The 20297-nt window shown below is 36.6% G+C and overlaps 1 protein-coding gene across 1 annotated transcript; it reads right to left on the bottom strand.

Annotated features, from left to right (window-relative positions):
- Positions 1-6274: 6274 nt before the first annotated feature.
- Positions 6275-17224, bottom strand: LOC139717636 (mesoderm-specific transcript protein-like). Its single transcript, XM_071629142.1, has 11 exons — positions 17071-17224; positions 15770-15846; positions 14954-15031; positions 14402-14532; positions 12585-12661; positions 11911-11951; positions 10085-10152; positions 9403-9504; positions 8880-8956; positions 8140-8203; positions 6275-6407 (listed from the first exon to the last, which is right to left on the bottom strand). The coding sequence occupies exons 1-11, from the start codon at positions 17222-17224 to the stop codon at positions 6275-6277; spliced, it is 1002 nt and encodes a 333-aa protein (XP_071485243.1).
- Between the last annotated feature and the right edge of the window lie 3073 nt (positions 17225-20297).

The following is a 20297-nucleotide window of genomic DNA, read 5'->3' as shown; positions in this document are numbered from 1 at the left end:
GGTGATCCAATGGGCTTTTACGCTGCCTTCACTATCATTGTGTAGTGGGAACTACCGGCAATTCCCCACTCCAACCATACTGTCATTGAAGTAACATAAGCTTTGGTTTCATTTCTTTATTCAGGTGCAGCTTGACAGATTGATCACCTATGTATGCCTCAATATCACTTTACACTTCTACCAATGAGGATGGGGGAAACTGGAAAAAAAGTGTTTAATCCAAACTGTAAACGTCAATATATTCGTGTGATTAATTTTTTTGCACTGAGCGGCTCAAAAACATATTCGTAGGTTCTTGAATTCACTGTGCAATTGTCAACCCATTCAGAAAGTGCAGAGAAAATTGTGAAGACATATTCGCGGGTTTTAGAAATTCGCGCTAGCCAAAAGTAGCGCAAAGTACACGAAAATTAGTAATGTATCATGAAAATTCATGTGTTTACATTACACTTCATAGTCCTGTGGACTCCATGTTAGGAAGAACATGGAGAATTTTTATTGGAAGGAGGGAATCATACAAAAAGGGACAACTTCTGTGAAAACAAACAATAACCAAAAAAGGACCAAGGGTTTTTTAGGAGCAAAGTAGGCCTACATATTTGCTTACAAGAAAGACTAGATTTGTTGATGTCATAACCCAGGGAGAAGAATCAAATGTAACAGTACAGTTTTTCATGATTTCATGTCAGCAAAAAACATTTTGTTCAAAATGCTGACAATGCAAGTGATGATGTAAAGTTGCATGTGTGATACAGGGATGTATATATCATGTGAAAGTAATATAGCCATTGTAAGAACTGAGGATGAACAAAATCGAGAAATCAAGAGGTTTTTAACATCATTTTTACTATTAACTTCATGTAACATCCTGTTAATGTTTGTATATATGCATTATAGTGTCATATTCTGTCGTGATGCGGAATAATAAGCTTTGCAATGGTATTTCTTGTTTTGTTCAGTGCTCCTCTATGTAAATCATAAAATGGAGGAAATCAGTAGTGTTTCATGATGACATAGCTCTACAGGGTGAGTAAAAATTACTCCCCCAGGGAGCCACAAAAACATCATGTCTCAATGATTATGCAGGCATAATTGCCGAGGAGGTTTATTAGTCACCATGTAAATTTATTTGACATATATTGTGGTCTTTCTATCTATATGGCTTCTTGACTGGTATATTTGTAATCATGAGAGAAATTTAAACATTTTAGAAAATATATTTATGGTAGTCGTATGTACACATTATATACAAATTGTATGTACATTGTTTTTGCACTTGTAATAATATGACATCTATCAGGCTGAACCTGGGCCCCATTTCATAAAAGATGTTAGGATGACAACTCTTGCTGGAATGACCACTTTCCACAGCAAACAGCCAATCAGGAAGCTGTATTCTTGTCGTTACCATGACAATAGTCATTCCAGCAAAGAGTTGTCATCAAATAAACTCTTTATGAAATGGGGCCCTGGGTTAGACCAATGTAAAGGAAATATGAATGTACAGATTAATAACTGGGAATGTCATGTCCAGATGTGTGGCGCCCTTTGTTGGAAGATAAACCCAAATAAATGTACCCTGAAATTGATGAGGACATCAATATAACTATTTTTTTTTTTTGATACACTCTTCTGATATGGTTATTGTTTTTAAAGATATATGCAAAATTTTGGGACACATTTTAGGAATAATTCTGTGATTGGTGATAGTCTTTACAGAGGTTTGTCATAAACATGAATGTGATATTTTGTCTACAATTATGAATCAAAGTGTCTATGACACCTGTTAAGCATAAGCATGGCTTTGGGGCACCTCATGAACAGTTTGCATGTGAATTTTGAGGCACTTTGAGGCACTTAGAGCCACACATACTTCAAGGCAGGTTCTGCTATTCATGAAGTGTTGTTTCAAGGTGGCCATATGGCCAGCCGTAGGCGAGTTTTTCAATTTAAATGTAAGTGTTGAAACCTTTGCACGAAAATCATTCTCTGTTTTTACAACATATGGCCAGTGAGCAGCAAGTCTTCATAATTTCACATTTGAGAATATTTTTATATTTTTTGAAAGATATTTATGTATCGTCACTCTAGCAGTAGCGTAGCGAGGTGCAAAATCTGCAAAGCAATTTCCACGCCATCAAATACTTCAATTGAGTCCATGTGTGCCTGTAATGACCATTAAGACAGATGACATTTTCATATCCAAGCACTGTACTGGTATATACTTTTGTTCAATTTTCCTTTGTACATGAGCATATAAAATGTATTTATATAGAAATTCATCATGCAATGAATACAGCGATTATATTTTTCTATATTTTCTTTTTCACATTTTGAAGAGTTGTCATTTCCCGTGTTAATTTAAACAGGTGTAGCATACAACGATAAGAATTTAACTTCCTTTGATTGCCTCATTGTAAAGTAGCATATCGTCGCTGGGGCGACAAGACCTCGTATCTACAAAATGTCAAATGCTCAGGAGAGCAAAAAATCATGGCGGCCAAAGCACAAGAGCGAATAGGAAAGCCTTTCCTTTGACATGCCGTGGTGGCTTCATTCTTGGAGTAAGACAGTTGGGATTTGGACAGGACATCACTTTAAACCCATTATTTTACCATTAATCCAAAAAAGTCATTTTCACCAAAAATGCAGATACAAGGTCTTGTCACCCCAGCGACGATATGGGACTTGCCAGAAGACTGCAGAAATTGTGTTAAGTGAGGTGATGAGATGTTTTGAAGCAGGAACAGGATTGCTTTCTTGCTCCCTCCCTCACACTCTCTGTATCCTACCCGATATTACTTTCTTCCAGATTACCAATAAATCATGCAGCAAAATCAATTGGATTCTTATTTGTACATTTCTTTTGTATTATTATAAAATTAGAGAGTATTAGAGCGGGCAGTAATAATAGACATAGAGTAGAAAATCTGTTCTGTTTTGTTGTTTATTATTGTATAGCAATGAGTTGAAAAGGATGAAAATATGTGTTATCAACAAAACAGAAACACTGCAAGAGGTACTACATGTACACACCACACCTGAAAATCATGGACTGTATCCGAGTGATACATGTAATTAAGGGTATCAAATTTTCCTACAAAATCAGTTGTGATGTACATTATCACAGTAGATAAGAGATATATTTTACACAACGTGATCATTAACATGAATGGGCAGTGTATAATCTACATAGACTCTTGATTCATTACGTAAGGACAGAGCATGGAATATCATAGACAATGATCAATTCACACAGTACAGAAAAGACATATCTCAGAGATTAACTTGTTGATTCCACAAGAAGGCACAGATCTGGGTGTACCATACACATTAACTTAATGGTAACTGCTCCTATATATCACATTTTTGATACATGTACATTCCATAAAACAGCTACATTGATATTATCTTTCCCTAAATTTGGGTGTACTCCTGTGAGAAAAATAAAAACTTATGTAAAACCATGTAAAATGGAAGCTCAGCATTTGAAATCCATCTGTTCAACAGAACAAAATAGATGCAATGCACCTATACATGGGTACCACATTACCTGGAATCTCTTTCTACCTCCATGCTGGAATGATATGGTATGATAAATTCTCACAAGTAATCAACAGAGACATCGTACACCTGAAATTTAGATAGACATACACTTGTATTCATATCCATTGTGGTAAAACATACGAGCAGATCTAGAGACCCGTTTTGAATAACAATATGTCGACACTGCAAGCAGCAATCTTTGCAATTAGCATAATTTCCACATATGGAATGCTCACTGCGGAGATGATTCATAACTACCTTGCTGCTGCTGTGGTAAGTGCACATGCAGTAATACATTTGTATACTGAAACTGGTAGGATACTAATTACATGTATTACTGTATAGGCTCTATACATAATAAGATCTGTTGCAAACAGTTTGTTCCTTGATGGAGTGGATGTCATCTCCATTTTGGACATAATCTGATGAAAAGACCACTGTGCCTCACATTGTATTGCTGCATTACTTTAGCCCTGCATCGCATATGAGTAGTTCATTTCCCAAAGCTTGACCCGCGAGGACGGACTGATTTTGCTATAACACGCATTTCCCATAGACACCTGCCCAAGTATTCTAAGGACTCGTCCTCAACGGGTTAATACCTTATGTTCTTATGATTGAAGAAATTTTTCTCTGGGTTTTCACCATGCATTCAAGTGCATCAAAATTACCATCCAGTCATACAACTTCAATGATCTGGGAAGACGGTGGGGTGAAGTAAATTGATGCACACACACGACAGACTGTTCTCCAGCAAATTATTTTATGGAGACATTCAAACCATGTTTACACAATTTAAGGCATCTCTGTCAGCAAATATATACAAATTCAAAAATTACACTAAAATTCACACACATGATTTATACTGAAGACTTCATTTTGGCCCGTGTCTACAGAATATAATATACACATTAAAAAAATTATACTTAACCCATATCCGCCGATCTACGGGATATCCCGTAGTTCGCACAAATGCTGCGAACGCCGATCTGCTCTTCAATATTTCTTCATATTTGTAAGCATTATACCCTATGAGTTGTATACCATCGGAAAGCTTACATTACGAAGACTTCAAAATTGATAGTTGTTTTTCTGTATAAAGGCTATGGATATTTTACATCAGTGGTTTCTTTTGAATAAGTGATGTGATTATTCATAAATACATGTATGTAAATCATACAAAAATACTAAAATCATATGACGTTACATAAATCCTGACATGACGCTGATTTACATCATATATGAAAGGTCATTTCTTTCTCTTTCAATTGATATATAGTTTTCCATAGTTTTCTTTTCACAAGTGTCGGTGACATCACCTTGAATTTGAGATGGCACAGTTTAGTGAACGAATGTGAAACAGCCTCCGGCAGCAACAGCCTTTAAACTGCATTACATGACCGGCAGATAGATATGGGTGGAAGTCAAATATGGGTACATGCTTTATACTGAAGACTTTACATCTGTCAGTGTCTACAGTGCAGTATTGCAAATGAGTTACCATTGGAGTAGAGTTTGTGGACTAATTGCCACTGCCATATATTTTATGATTTTGTAGTTTCCCTATTAATGAGCTAAAAAGCTGCAGGAAAACTTTCCATAGATGGAATACTCTGAAATACATAAGCAAGGCAATCGCTATGGACAGTAGAACTTAGTCCTCCTACCCACACGCTTGTGCTTCATGTATACCAGGGAGGTGTGAGTCTCACACCTCCCTGTGTATACCATGGCTCCAAAATTTTAAAGATAAAATGAACAGATGATTTATTCAAAAGAGTACAGACAATGCAGCGGCAAACTGGTTGTAAAATTTCATCACGATAAAGTGAAACAGATCTACAGAAGTTTCATTTAAATCATGCACAAAATAAGACAGTTACTGAAATTGAAAGAGCCAAATGTTTTCACAGGGCAGTGATATTGTTGACAATGAAGTACTGGTATGCAAAATAAAATGCAGTGATGATGTCACTTTTCCAATTGGTAGGTTAAAAAAATACAAAAACCATGTTTTTGGTCAATAATTTAGCAACAACAAACCCTTATCCATATGAGTGGTCATCGTTATCTTATTTCAACATAATAATAATTCGGTGGGAATATATATTTCCACAAAAAAAAAATATCGGTGGGAATATATATATTTTTTTCTTCTTTTTTTTTTTTTAAATAGCTACCAACAAGAGGAAGTAAAGTGCATATCTTTGTAAATGCAGGCATTGACATTAAGGGCATGACATCATCACCTCATCTAATTTGCATTAATTTGTATACGTGTATGTGACCAATATTGCCCTCTCTTATTTCATATCCAACTTTGATGAAGCTTCTACCACTTTGTGTATAACTGATTTTACTCTACTCATTTTAAAGTCAACTTGTACATACAATGATTGAATTTGCACATATACAAATTTGAAGAATCGAAAGACTGCAGCAACATATCCTTGTCCTGATGATATACCCCATTGTAGTAATCCTGGAGTTTCATGCCCAGGATACTCCAATGCCAGAATTAATTCTTATCTAATAGTAGTAGTACTTTCATTTAATAGATTCTTACGTCATGATTGCCTCCTTGCATATATTGCTGTATATATTTCTCTTTCTTCACATGTGAGAATCACATCGACATTATCTCTTCTTTCCCTTTTAATCTGATTGTCTTCCTACATCTGTTTGTTTATCTATTGACATACATGCACACATTCATGTATGCATGCTACTATTTTGTACCACTCTGAACAAATCTGAAGAACTTGAAATACTCTGCAACGTAGACTTCTGGCACTTCTAGGTGGGGATAGTGGCTGATGTGTGAATCCAACAAGCTCACTCCAGAGTTTGGAACCAGTTTTCTGTACAATGATAAATAAATAAATATTGAAACATAAATCATGCTACATTTATATTGAGCATGAATGAATTCTAATTTGAAAACTTTCTTCTAGTCATCAGAGTGTCATACTATGCTTGCTGAAACCCAGGTTTGTCATGACAGATCAGCCTATAAAGTGAAGACATAAGAGTTTTGATGATGTCCATTTATTCTCTGATTTCCTCATTACTGTTGTACAGGGGAAACTCGGTATAACGAACACTGCTATAACGAGATATCGGTTATAACGAGGAAATTTTCTCGGTCCCAAATTTCCTTCCACACAAGTCTATGTAAAATGCTACTCTTATAGCGAGATCGGCTATAACGAAAAATCTGCTATAACGAGATAAATTTTGTGACTTCCAAACAAAGAAAAACATAGTAAATCAAACCTGCTATAGCGAGGTAAAGCAAAATGCCTTCGGTAAAGCTTTACTTCGCCTGTGCTATCATCTTCCGAGATTGTAAAGCTTGATGCGCCAAAAACTGTCTTGTACACACACATACATGTAATCATTAAGCACTCCAGCTAGCACTGCATGTTGTACGTGTGAAGTGTGTGTGTGCACGCACACTGATAAACATGCAGAAAATGTAGTGGGACGGCCATATGTATACATGACATCATCATGACGTTTAGCAGGTGTGAGGCAATCTGATGATGTGATTGGTCTTCTACTTAGGGAATTCCCCGTCTTCACACACACGCAGTCATAATGTACATACAGAATGTGTCACATACACACACAGCATTGTGCAGACCATATTCAAGCTTTCCACACAACACACACCCATACGATAACCAAATACCAATCCACAGACGATCTTGTATTGATACAATCGCAAGCTATATAAATTTACAAATTCAAACATCTACAATTAATAAGAAACACATTCTTGATATTGGATTTCCATGGCGAAAAACATCTTCTTACCCATAAAGGTGAGTAATTCCCTCACACACAATATCAAGTTATCAGTATTGATTGAAATATGATGGGTAGTCCCACATGTGCAAATTAATGTCTTTATTTTATGCCTTCTTTTATGCCTACTGATATAACGAGATATCGGCTATAACGAGGAAAATGACTCGGTCCCGACCATCTCGTTATATCGAGTTTCCACTGTATCAATGGTAAATTTCTCATGATAGAATGATATTTGTATGCACTAATTACACCAAGTTTTCAGTGAACAGCAAGACTGGGAGAAATGGTCAAAATGGATAGATATACAGGACACATGGAAATGAATTGAAAACACAAAAATTAATTACCATTGTTCAAGTTGACTCTGAGCATTAGATACATGTATTTTCAATCATCAAATATTTTGTGTTGCAACCATTACCACTACTATTGATACTGGTGCTTCTTTAAATGCGATGGATGCAAATTAAATGGAAAGATAACATCAATGTGGTAAAGTTCATACAGACATTTATGCACACATTCATTTATTCCTTCATAGAGAAAACCAACTGGTATCAAATTCATGAATGAATATGATCTTAACAAATATAAACAATTCCATGTGATATAGAAGTATATAAAGATCTTCAGGTAATCTTGTTTTCTTGGGTCATGTCTAATACATCCCCTATCCTATCTACCACTAAGAGAGACTGTGGAAGAGAAGATTCTTTTTCTTTTCTATCTCTTTTTTTTTTTGTGTGTGCTAATGAGTGGAATCTGTCTAATACTTACGTGTATGTGAGATAAAATGGATCATATGGATTCACTGGATCTGCTGGTCCAAATATAATGTGTACTGTGACAAGACAAGTATAAGGACAAAAAGAATGAAATCTTGTACCTGATCACTGACAGTTCACATAGAGAGTGATTTTGACAGTAATATAAAGAAGATTATGAAAAGTGCATTGTGGAGTCTGGATAGATAATACTACATAACTGTGATTGAAAAATGGCATACCATGTAGGGATGCCAACCTTGTAAAAAGCATTGTAGCATTCTGAGGAATGTAACGACATATTTTTGGTATTTTTACCTTTCCTCCAAAATGTAAAAAGTTGACATGTGTACTAATCCAATATTGGAAAAACATAACTTTCTATTAAACCAGCAATATTTCTGGGAAAGAAACAGTACAAAATACTTTTATTTTAAAGTAACAGTTGGCATCTCTATACCGTAGTAGTCAGTTGCAGTCTGCAGCCTCTACTCTGTTCAGAATTTTGTTCAAGTCTATGCCCAATTATTTGAGAAAATTGAAAATTAGTGAAATATTTTATATACAAAACAAATGGAAAACAACTCAACACCTAGATCACAGAGTCCCCCATTTGTCTCACTCTCCAAAACTTTCACAATTCATAACCTCTTGTATGTTTGCAATTCGTTTTCTCCTCCAAGATGTTTTAATCCTCCACAAGGTGAACACATTGAGGATCTGGTTCTGAAAGTGATGTGTGAATATACTCACACGGAATAGCAGTCTCCGAGAGAGCATGCACCCATCGATCTCTATTGGCATACCTCTGACGAAGGTAGTTGATCAACCTACAAAACACAGATGATATGTTCAGAGTCCCTGTTGAATGCTGTACAGCAATTACATTAATATCATCCTATGAACTTTGTATCATTAACAGAACAAAATATTTAAATGAAATGCAAATAATTTTGACTGTATTTTCTCACATCATCACCAATCCAGGCATAATGTAGATTACGACATCAAATTCATAATTAGCATTTATCTTCATACTTCTGCAAATTTAGACACTTTGTTGTATTAATGACATGCAAGCCATGCGGTCTTCTGGTTTTTAAAGTATATGACATGCAAACACATCTTATAAAGAGCAAAGCTTCTCAATTGCTTTTGCCACAGACCAACATTGGTCTTTATCTACAGTTAGCATGCAAAATAGACCAGAAGTGTTAACACAGTCTTGCAGCCATGACTTCACTAGAACTGAAATTCAATCAAGGCAGTTGCTTACAGATGTGTGACGCGATGACCGTCGTTGTACCTCATGAGTGCCCAGTGGTCCATGAACTCTTCCTCAGTTGGCTGGGTCTTCTTGCCAAAAACCTCTGAAAGGCTGTCAAGGTGAAAAGAAAAATTGATATCATTTCTGTAGCTCTGTTCGAACAACTGTGTAGACATGGTGAGTAGCCTGAACTCCACCACCACATCCATCCATCCATTCATCCAACCATTCATTCATTCATTCATGCATTCACTCATACATTCATTCATTCATTCATCCATCCATTCATCCATTAATCCATCCATCCATCCATCCATTCATTCATGCATTCATTCATACATCATTCATTCATTCATTCACCTTTCAAATAGCACAGTGTGCAAGGCTAATTTTGATTCTCTTTACAGCCGACTATTGATAGTTCCCAGTGGTGAACCACAATGTGTGGGTCAGTATCATTCACCTATCTCCTGGTATATGTTTGTATGTATGCACGTGTAGGATGGACCTTTTCACCACGTTTGCACCCTACTCTCTTCAAGTGAGGACAGGTGAAGTGGGATCTTTAACACATTGAGGTCGGGCTAATTTTGCTACAACACGCATTTCCTATAGACACCTGCCCGAGTACACTTTTCAACAGGTTAAAGACTCATTTATAACTCAAAAAAAAGACTTTCAAACATCTCACCTTCTTTTAAAGAGAAACCAGTTGGAAAACTTTGGTGCCAGAGCTCCGATGTAAGGTAAAAGCAGAACCTGTAATGTGAATTAGGCACGTAAAAGATTAAATCTACTAAAAGAAACATTTGTAACTAGAAAAGCACTCGGAGATCCCCAACCTGCACCAAGCAGCTAATTTCCACACAATATGCTAAAAATGGCCCTTATTTCCCAGTGATAAAGAATCACTTCTAGTGTCTCCATCTAACCTTCCTGCGCTTATCGGTGCGGGTTTGTGCACCTCAAACAGAAGCAACTTTAAGGGGCTGTACAGTACTGGTTGAGGTGGGGATTCATCTTTTTTACATTCCTAAGTGAGATGATGAGAAACCTCCTATGAAATATGAAAGAGCATGTACTTTTAAGAAGGATTCAACATTTTGATGAAAATTGGTTTTCAAATGGCTGAGATATCCAAAAAAGTGATAATAATAAAAGGCGACAGGCCACAACTTTATTAGGATCTCTTTGTTTCACCTTGTTTTTGGATATCTCGGCCACTTCAAAACCGATTTTCATCAAATAAACTTTGATACCCCTTATAGAACTGCATGCTCTTTGACATCTCATAGAGTGGTTTCTGAATATCTCGCAAATCGTTAAAAGCTAAATTCTCACCTCGACCGGAACTGTACACACCCTTTAAATTCGTTGGTCTGTATGCCCCATTTGCCTATGATAAAGAATCCATTAAAAAAATAATAATAAAGAAAGTTCCTGGATCCAGATGACAGTTGGGATCACTACTAAAATCTAATCATCCATCCCTTGTGACATTATACACGTAAATTTCATCCACATCCGTTCATAACTTTTAGAGTTATTTTGCAAACAGATAAACAAACCAATGCTGGCAAAAAAATATATTCTCCTTAAAAGGAAGCAACAAAAGTTTGTTCAGCAACTTCCTAATATTAAGGCATTATATTTTGTAATCTAACTTGATCCTGGATGCAAGTACAAAATGCCATACTCTACTTGTCACTTTAACTCACACAGACCGCTGATCATGCATTATTTTGAATTAAAAAAGAACAAATATTAAGTAATCAACACTTTAAACAGGTATGATACATCAGTCTCTCTTCATAATATCAATGTTATCTGTATTAACCAGACATCATGCACTGGATGCTGAGAATACTCAGAGAGCAAAAAAATACCATCACACCAGTAGATTGAAGTGTTATGTCTGCTAGCATGATTTTAGCTGGTATTAATGACCAAGCAGAATAGATGACGTCACTTGTTCATGTCAAGTTTGTTAGAACCTAGCGACAAGCTACGACTTACGACACCTCCATGTAAGGCCATACCCAGTTGGAGGAAGGTTCAGGAGTTAAAGGGACTGTACAGTAGTGGTTGAGGTGGGGATTCATGTTTTGAACATTCCTAAGTGAGATAATGAGAAACTTCTTATGAAATATGAAAGAGCATGTAATTCTAAGAAGGATTCACCGTTTATTCGATAAAAATTGGTTTCCAAATTGCTGAGATATCCGAAAAAGTGATAATAATAAAAGGCGACAGGCCACGCCTTTTATTAGGATCTCTTTGTTTCACCTTGTTTTTGGATATCTCAGCATTTCAAAACCGATTTTCATCAAATAAATTTTTGATACCCCTTAGAACTGCATGCTCTTTGACATCTCAGAGTGGTTTCTGAATATCTCGCAAAACGTAAAAAGCTAAATCCTCACCTCAACCAGAACTGTACACACCCTTTAAAACAGAGGCTAGCTCAGCACTACAGAAGTCTATGAAACAAAAAGGATCAACTGACATTCCACCAACCTTCTGCATTGTCCTCTGTTGAATTGTCTCTGGGATTATTCCTGGGAATTCAACAAATTCATAATATATGTACATTTTAGTGGTAGTAAAACATCAAAGGTAAAAGTCAACATTTGCTCTTCACAACACGAGATGTAGAATACATAGGAGCAATTTGTTGAAAAGATTTCAAGCCCATGTAGTATTTCCTTCCCATGTAGTATTTCCTAAAAGTTTTATTTTAAATAACTTTCATTAACGTAAAATGCTCATTTTATGAAGTTCAGAAAACAAAGTTATGTACTGAAGCAAATCAATGGATATTCAATGAACATTTACTTTTCGATTTTCTGCAACACCTGCTCAGAATTTCAGCTAATATTCTACTCATGCTTACCTAAGATCGAGACGTTTATCTAAATCTGAATGTCACCATTTTGCAGAAATCGGAAGGACTTGAGATGAGGGTTGCAACCAATAAATATTTTAAGAATTCAACTTGGATACATTGAAGGTTCCTTCCCCTCCCCCAACAATTTTGCTCCATTAGTAATAGCATCTGTTGTTCTGACCTTCAATGAGTAAAACAGTATATAGTTCATTGCAGTTTACTTTTGGATTTTACTGTAGCAATTTGATGAAGTTGCGCTGGTCTAAAGTTTTGAAGCGATTAAAGATTCCATAAGGTCACTGACCTCCATTAGAGAGGCAGACACTAATGATGTGGAGTTCGCTGTCTGACTTGGCCCCTGACTTGGCTCGCTGATTCTGTCTGGATGTATTGATAAGATAAATGAAGCAAATCAAAACTGTGAGAAAATGGGACACAGCTGAAATTGTTAGCTTGAAAAGAGTACAGTTGAGGACCTGCAATGGCCTGCCTATTATACAAATGATGCACAGGATAGAGTGCGTTAGTGGAGGCGTATAGCGCACTCGAGGGTATCTACAATTGTGAAACATGCACGAGGCGAAGCCGAGTGCATGTTGCACTACATTGTAAATACCCGAGAGTGAGCTGCATCTCCACTAACGCCACGAAATAATCCTGTGCATCATTTGTTTTATAAAATGGGTCGAAAAGTAACAGCATTTTTCACGTACCTTTGTGGGTCAATACCAGTCAGCTACATGTAGCACTCGCTCGAGAGAGTCGAGTCAAGCATAGCACGTCGCACTCGGAAATCCCGCAATGCAAGTACTGTACGTATAAGAGTACTGTATACGTACGCCACATAATATGTTATGCACACAAGAAAGGTCGGCCGGCAGCCCGAACTAGAAGTTGTTTACAGGATTGACAGCGCGTATAGTAGCGCGCGACGCACTTGTAACAACTGATTGAGTGCGCACTGGTACTGCAGTGCAATGGTACTAAAGTAATCAAAGCCCACGTGACTCATTTCAGCGCTTCCTATTGGCTACGTTCTTGAACCCATTTTATAAATATCTATATAACACTTTCATAGCCAAAGAATAGATTAACCTGTGCAATACAAATACAGTTTTGAGACAGAGGTCCTTAGAGAGTTAAAATGAAACTCGTTCCCTTCAAAACTTATCGAGGACATGCTGACTAAAGCTTGAATACAGGCCGGAAAGAACACCACAATGAATCCTATCATGTGTATCTCTTATAAGGGGATAGGTTGAATATTAATCTGGATGCACTATTTGTATTAATACTACCTACTAGTCACTTACTTCATTGCTTTTACTAAAAGTCTATAGTCTGGGAGACACACCCACCAACACAGCACACATAAATTATATAATTTACATGTTGTTAATGACTTTGACACACTAACATCTTCATCAATTTTGGATTCCATGGGAGCTGTGGACTACATTAAATTTGTTATGAATGTCAATTGCTGGTGAACATGTCTCCTCTTCCCAAAACCAGTTGTTAGTTGCATATAATGAAATAATGGGCTTATCAATTTGACAACTCCCATCTTACCAACTTTACTCCACCCAAACTCCATGAAAAGAGGCCAACATACTATGTCATCAGATACTGAAACTGCTACTTACCAAAAAAATCTATAATACAATGAATATATGAGTTTCAGCCAATTGTACTACCCTGGGATGAAGGCACTAAACAAGAGTAGACCAATCTAACTGTCAGAAACACAATCTGTCCATAAAATGTCAAGATATTGCAAAACTTGACGAGGAAACCAAAAGACAAAAACAGACAAACAAACAAATCTTAAGATAATCAAAACCACTCAAAGATTGAATATATATGCAAATCTGTACGTAAGGAAAATTACACGAAACATTGTACCATAGGTAAAAAATGAATATGAAATAGATATGGGGAAAGTAAAGGGTCACAAAACTACAGTAACTCTAGTGTAGAATGTAGTGTTTCTAGTGTAAAGTGTAGTAACATCAGTGTATATTGTAGTATCACCTGTGTACTGAAAAGTGTGGTCATTCTCGTGTATTAGCTATAGTGATTGGCACAGCTGGAACACCCCAGGGTCTAAAAGGGGTTTACCTGTAAATGAGTTCCTGCGCCACAGTGCTGCCCATGTCATGGGTCAAGACGTGAACCTTGGAGACTCCCAGCTCCTTCAGAAGAGCTTCAATCATGTCCGCCTTGTCAAAGAGGCTGTAGACATGGTCGGTCTGTTGGGAGACACAAGACATAGCAATGCAGAGTATGAAAAGTGAGATTTCTGGAAGGAGATTGGTTTTGGGTGCAAAGACAGCTTCTGCTAGCCTATATGGACATAATCATTATGAGCTAACATTAGACTACCAAAGTATATCAAGTTTGTTATCTGACATAAGTTTATTGGTAGCCGTTAAAATATGGTATTTTTCTTTACCTGATTCTTTTTCTTTTCAATTCATATCTTGTCAGAGTCTAAAGTACTGCAGAGGTACTGTTTGTATTGGTAACAGACACCACTGCTTGAAGATATATGTAAACTGCATCCATACAACTACTGCCAAGAAATGTGTAATGTGAAGGACAATCTATCACCACTGTTCTTCAGTAACTACAGAGTCCACTTGCCCCTTGGCACATAAACCACATACTCACAGGCTTATCACTCAATCCATAACCCAGGAAATCTGGCAAGATGACCCGTCCAAAGTTCTTGGTCAGCTCAGGCCAAATCTGATATAAAGAAAAGTGGGAGATGTGTAATAGGATACAATAGGTGATGACTTCTACCATGGGCCCGTTGCCTAAAAGTTACAATTATGGTAACTTTGCCATCCAATGGTAACTACCATGGCAACAATACTCAACAGCCAATCAAAATCAAGAATTCCATGGAAGTTACCATAATAGAAACTTTTATGTAACGGGTCCATATGTTTCATATCTATAGAAGCTTGATCTAAACAATTGGCCAATAAAAAAGAAAAAAAAATATGGTCAAGTCTTGTATAGTGGTATACCCTATATTGCGTTAGCCTGTTCCATAATTTTTGGAATGTCTTGTATGCTGACTTAAACTCTTTACATTGGATTCAATGGAACTAATACCAGCAGCGCACAGTACATTTATTATATTTTGCTGTCTTGCTTATGAATGAAAACTGTAAAATAAAGGTGCAACTCAACAGTGTTTTGAGGTGGGTTTGTGTGTGTGTGTGTGTGTGTGTGTGTGTGTGTGTGTGTGTGTGTGTATGTAAGTGTGTGTCATCTTCATGCCAAACTGGAAGTGAATGGTAAGGCTCAAGATAAGACTAAATAATAAAATGTGACCATTAGCAATCTAAGCAGCGGGAGGGAGAGATACTAAGTTAAACATGTTGCCCAATTTCATATACCATGGTATGATTTTCTGTTTCTTTGACAGTGTAATGATCTACTCAGTACATGTTATATCAAAACATCAGCCCTTACCTTGTGGAAATCGTAACCGCAGGTTGGAAATCCGTGGAATATGACCAGGACGTCATCATTGTCATTTGTGCCCTCATCTGCATCAATGGGTAATGTTTGAAAAGTTTGAAATCTACCCATCACCTGGCCCTACTGAACTGATTTCTGAGCAGAAAGTCTAATTTTGGTAAACTCTTAACTACAGCAGCTAGAGTGATTCTTCTTCAGATTTGTACATTAAAGTTCATTGCTTCTGTACGCAACCTGAAAATTTGGTGCAATATGCAGTGAACTTCCCACTCAGAGAAATTCCAATCATTATTTTAAGCAAGTACCCTCACAAGTTATACTTTTGATCGATTACCATGGTAACTACTTTTCATTTCATTGACAAGATTTGAAGAGATAAATAAGTACAAAAATATACAATTTTCAGCAAAGGAGCACAAGCACATAATAATTATCAGCATGAACATATTAGTACACTGTAGGCCTATACTTTGTAGGCCCTACATTTAAAGGGAAGATAAACCCCAAGAGCAATGTGGATTGAGTGAAAGCAGCAGCATTAGTAGAACACATTAGTGAAAGTTTGAACAAAATTGGACAATCGATGCAAAAGTTATGAATTTTTAAAGTTATGGTGTTGGAACCGCTGGATGAGGAGACTACTAGAGGTTATGACATATGAGTGGACAACAATACCAAGAAAATATAAAGAAAATACTACAAAAATCCATTTTTCATGAAAATTACAAATTCCATCAACTTGATATTTACATATGTTAAGGGTAGCAATTATTCCCCCTGCTTTCTGAAAGCGGTTGGTCCATTGCTCTTTCATAATTCTAGAAAAGTGAATTTTTGTTGAATTTCCTTTATATTTTCTTTGTATTGTTGTCTACTCATACGTCATATCCTCTAGTAGTCTCCTCATCCAGTGGTTCCAACACCAAAACTTTAAATATTCATAACTTTTGCATCGATTGTCCGATTTTCCTCAAACTTTCACGGATGTGTTCTACTAATTTTGCTGCTTTCACTCAATCCACATTGCTCTTTGGGTTTACCTTCCCTTTAACAATCAACATCTGTGCTCACTAAATACACCCAGTTATTCAAGTCAGTGTATTTCACAATGTAACTCAGAAAAGTTTCCAGCACTACTCTCTTCCAGGAATAAATTGTTTGATTGATTCATATCTTGATTGATTCATTGCTTGATTCATATCTGCAGTGATGTCGAGCAGAATCTATAAATATTTTGGATTTCTTGGCCATAAATATACATGATCTCTCACATCCTAACTGTCAATCATCACCTTTGTAAAATATGTTGTGTCCTTTGAATTTGAAGACCTTTCCAGATTCCTTCCATGCTTTCACTCGATCAGAGAGTTCGGGAGCAGGGTAGTTGAGGAATACGGCAATGGAAACAACCAGTATTGAAAGGACCACGTACGAGGTCCAAGACATTCTTGATTGTAGATTCGACTACAAGATCAGACAGATGGTGGTTGTGGTGCGTGGTGATGACTGCACAGTGAACAGCTTTTACAATTAACTAAAAATACAAACAATATGTATAAACTTCACTCAAGTCCTGATCATAGTTTTAATGCCATACAATACTGTATATTTTACAGTAAACTGAACTGGGACTTCTCGACAATTTTGTTTAAAAACGAGATTTGCAAAGTAAAGTGCTGAATGGAGAAATGTATGCCTGCTTGTCACATTCATGTGAGGATCAGAGTTGTAAATATTTTTGCATGTTTCTAAATTTGCAAATAGCATCCGACTCACAAAATTTGCAAGAAAATACCCTTACAAAATATTTTGCATACACAGTAGAAATCATAATTAAGTAAAGTTTAGTTTACAAGACACACCTATGAACATAACTCATAAGAAAATATGTGGTTTATAATACTCTAACTGCCTATGACTATGTAACAATGTGATTGCATACTATCTAGTATACAATCTTTTGTATTAGAGTTTGGTCACAAATTTGATACTGTATACGCCATATATTTCGCGAGTCTAAAATTTTGCCAATCAGGAATTCCCAACGATTTTACGAGTGGTTAAAAATCGTGATCGTGGAGTCCTGTACTGAACGGAGAAATGTAGGGCCTACTACTACTAGCTTATGTCACATCCACATCCAGATTAGAGTTGTAGCATGTTCTTATTGTTGCCTGTGATTTAGCCACGGTGTATGTACATTAAATGTATGATCATGACGTATGTACCTGTAATTAAGTTTTACAAGCATTCTATTATTAAGTAATAATGAGCACTGCGCTATTTGAGGCGTGCCTCTTTGTGCATTGTCTGAGCGCATCGCGCTCAATTTTTAGTATTGTTATGTCGTTGCTAAGACGTGAGATTCTACTAACGCATTGTCTCGCGGACATTTTTAAGAAAGAGATAGATATCTCGTTTCATACTCACACGCTCTCTTACTTACTTACTGGTCAATATTCAAGGCAGGAGATGATCCTATAATTTCCCGATATTTTTATTTATTATGGAGAGAGCTTGCCACCGTTTTTCCTTCAGAGACACTTCCATTTCGGACTTTGTTGTCATCATCACGCGATTTCTTTGATCTGTCTGGCAACATCTCATCTCATCTCATCTCTTCCGCAACATCTCATCTCGTCTCATCTCATCTCTTCTGCAACATCTCACCTCACCTCATCTCATATCATCTCATCTCATCTAATCTCATCTCATCATTTCCTGACTATTTCTGAACTCTCCCTTATCACTACCTTGTTTTCCTTGAAACTGTTACATCGCTATCGCTATTTCTACTGTTGCATCGCTACCTGTTGTATCGTTACCGGATCGCTACCGTTTATCACCGCGCACTGTCTCCTACCTGCAACGTAGTTATTCCAAGGACATTTATTTCTCATCAGAGACTGATCTCTCCTTGCCATCCGTTCGTATATAGATCTATTTAATAATATTTTCAATTGTAAAAGATTAACATTCAATTGCCTTATTTTTAGGGGTTATTATTAGAGCATTCCTACAGTGTAAAGTGATCTACGTTAGATTTTAATTAGATGAGTGTATATTGAAGTTCTCAGAGAGTTTAAAACGTGGTCTCTTATTTTTATTAGATTTATTGTGAATCTCAATACAATTATCAAGTACTCATTTTTTTGTCATTGTTTACAAACATATATAATTTCAAGTTCAGGTTTAGAAATCCACTGGAGAATCTGATATTTCATCGTTTTAATAATAAAAGAACATAATCGATTATTTAATTAATTCCTTTATTTACATTTGTTGATATTTGTGTTGTCCCAACCGATTACTTATAATTTTTGGAGGTTAGACACGAAAGATATGTACATAAATATATTGGGTAGTTTCTAATCCTCCACAGAGTCATTATTTTTGTGTGTCTTTAATTTCACTAATAGCACCTGACTCGAGAAATTCGTGAAAATAAAAACCTCGCAAAATTTTCGCCGTATAGGCCTATCAATAATACTAATAGTAGTGATGAGTGATAAAAGTAGCCTGACCAGACACGTGCACAGTGCGAAGCACAGCAACTTCTGTATGCAGCGACAGCGGACAGGGGATGTGCATTATAGTTAACCAGCCAAAAAAAAAAGTAAATCAAATTTACCAGAATCCTTAGTTTCTCCATATGATCACATCCCCACTCCCCCACCTCCTCCATTATGAAGATAAAGATCCCTAACACGTTACATGTAAATTACACTAGCTGTTTGGCCACTGTCATGCAGTCGTTTCCAACAGACAACATTCACATGATTAGGTGAGAGTTGCAGTTGGAGACTGTAAATTCAAATTACAGATCTCTCATGACCAGCAAGATGTATAAATTACAGTCGGTCAGTAGATGTAATTTACAAATCAATCCTCATTTTATCACACATCATGCCGTCAGTACACTAACTAAATATATACACAAAAAGAACAGTCGCGACTGGGTCTGGGTTGTGTGTAGTTCAGCAATCAGTAAACACATAACTGTTACTACTTACAACTTAGATTTACAAGAGACATAACATTAGATCTAATTTACAAATGAAAAATCAGTAAGAGTAAAGACATCCAAAATCTAAATTATAGAAATCTATGCTTATGGTTAGTTTTAGAACAAGATCACGAGATTGAAAAACAAAGCAAACCTTGCTTTTTCCACTATGAACTTTTTTGGCTGAACTTTTTCCCTTCACTGTTCTTCACTGACTTCAGGGGAGAAGTTGATTTCACTTCGCTGTGCGCTAGGTGAAATAAAATGCAAGGTAAAGTGCCAATCATTATCAATGAGGCTAAACTTTATGAAACTTCATCCAGCAACCTTTCCTCGTACCGTCATTCAAGTTCAACTCGAGCAAAAAACAAGCAAAAACACCGATCCCTATGAATATGGACTCCGCCTCCTTTGATGCCTAGGGAAGCCTCGCAACTGTAATGTTGATGAACTACACAATCAATACACGTGGGCCGATGCCGTCACTCACCTCTGACCCGAGGTTACCCGTTT

Source organism: Diadema antillarum, unplaced genomic scaffold (assembly GCF_040938485.1).
Source record: "Diadema antillarum isolate AM-2024a unplaced genomic scaffold, OU_Dant_1.0 scf00000078, whole genome shotgun sequence".
Lineage (NCBI taxonomy): Eukaryota > Metazoa > Echinodermata > Echinoidea > Diadematoida > Diadematidae > Diadema > Diadema antillarum.
This window is presented reverse-complemented; position numbering and strand designations above follow the sequence as displayed.

Excerpts from the sequence above, each read along its gene's own strand:
- LOC139717636 (XM_071629142.1), bottom strand. The coding sequence starts at position 17,224 with ATGTCTTGGACCTCGTACGTGGTCCTTTCAATACTGGTTGTTTCCATT. Across the intron at positions 12,662-14,401 it reads GCGCAGGAACTCATTTACAG|ACAGAATCAGCGAGCCAAGT; the intron begins GTAAACCCCTTT and ends CAATACATCCAG. Across the intron at positions 8,957-9,402 it reads GGTCATCGCGTCACACATCT|GTTGATCAACTACCTTCGTC; the intron begins GTAAGCAACTGC and ends TGTGTTTTGTAG.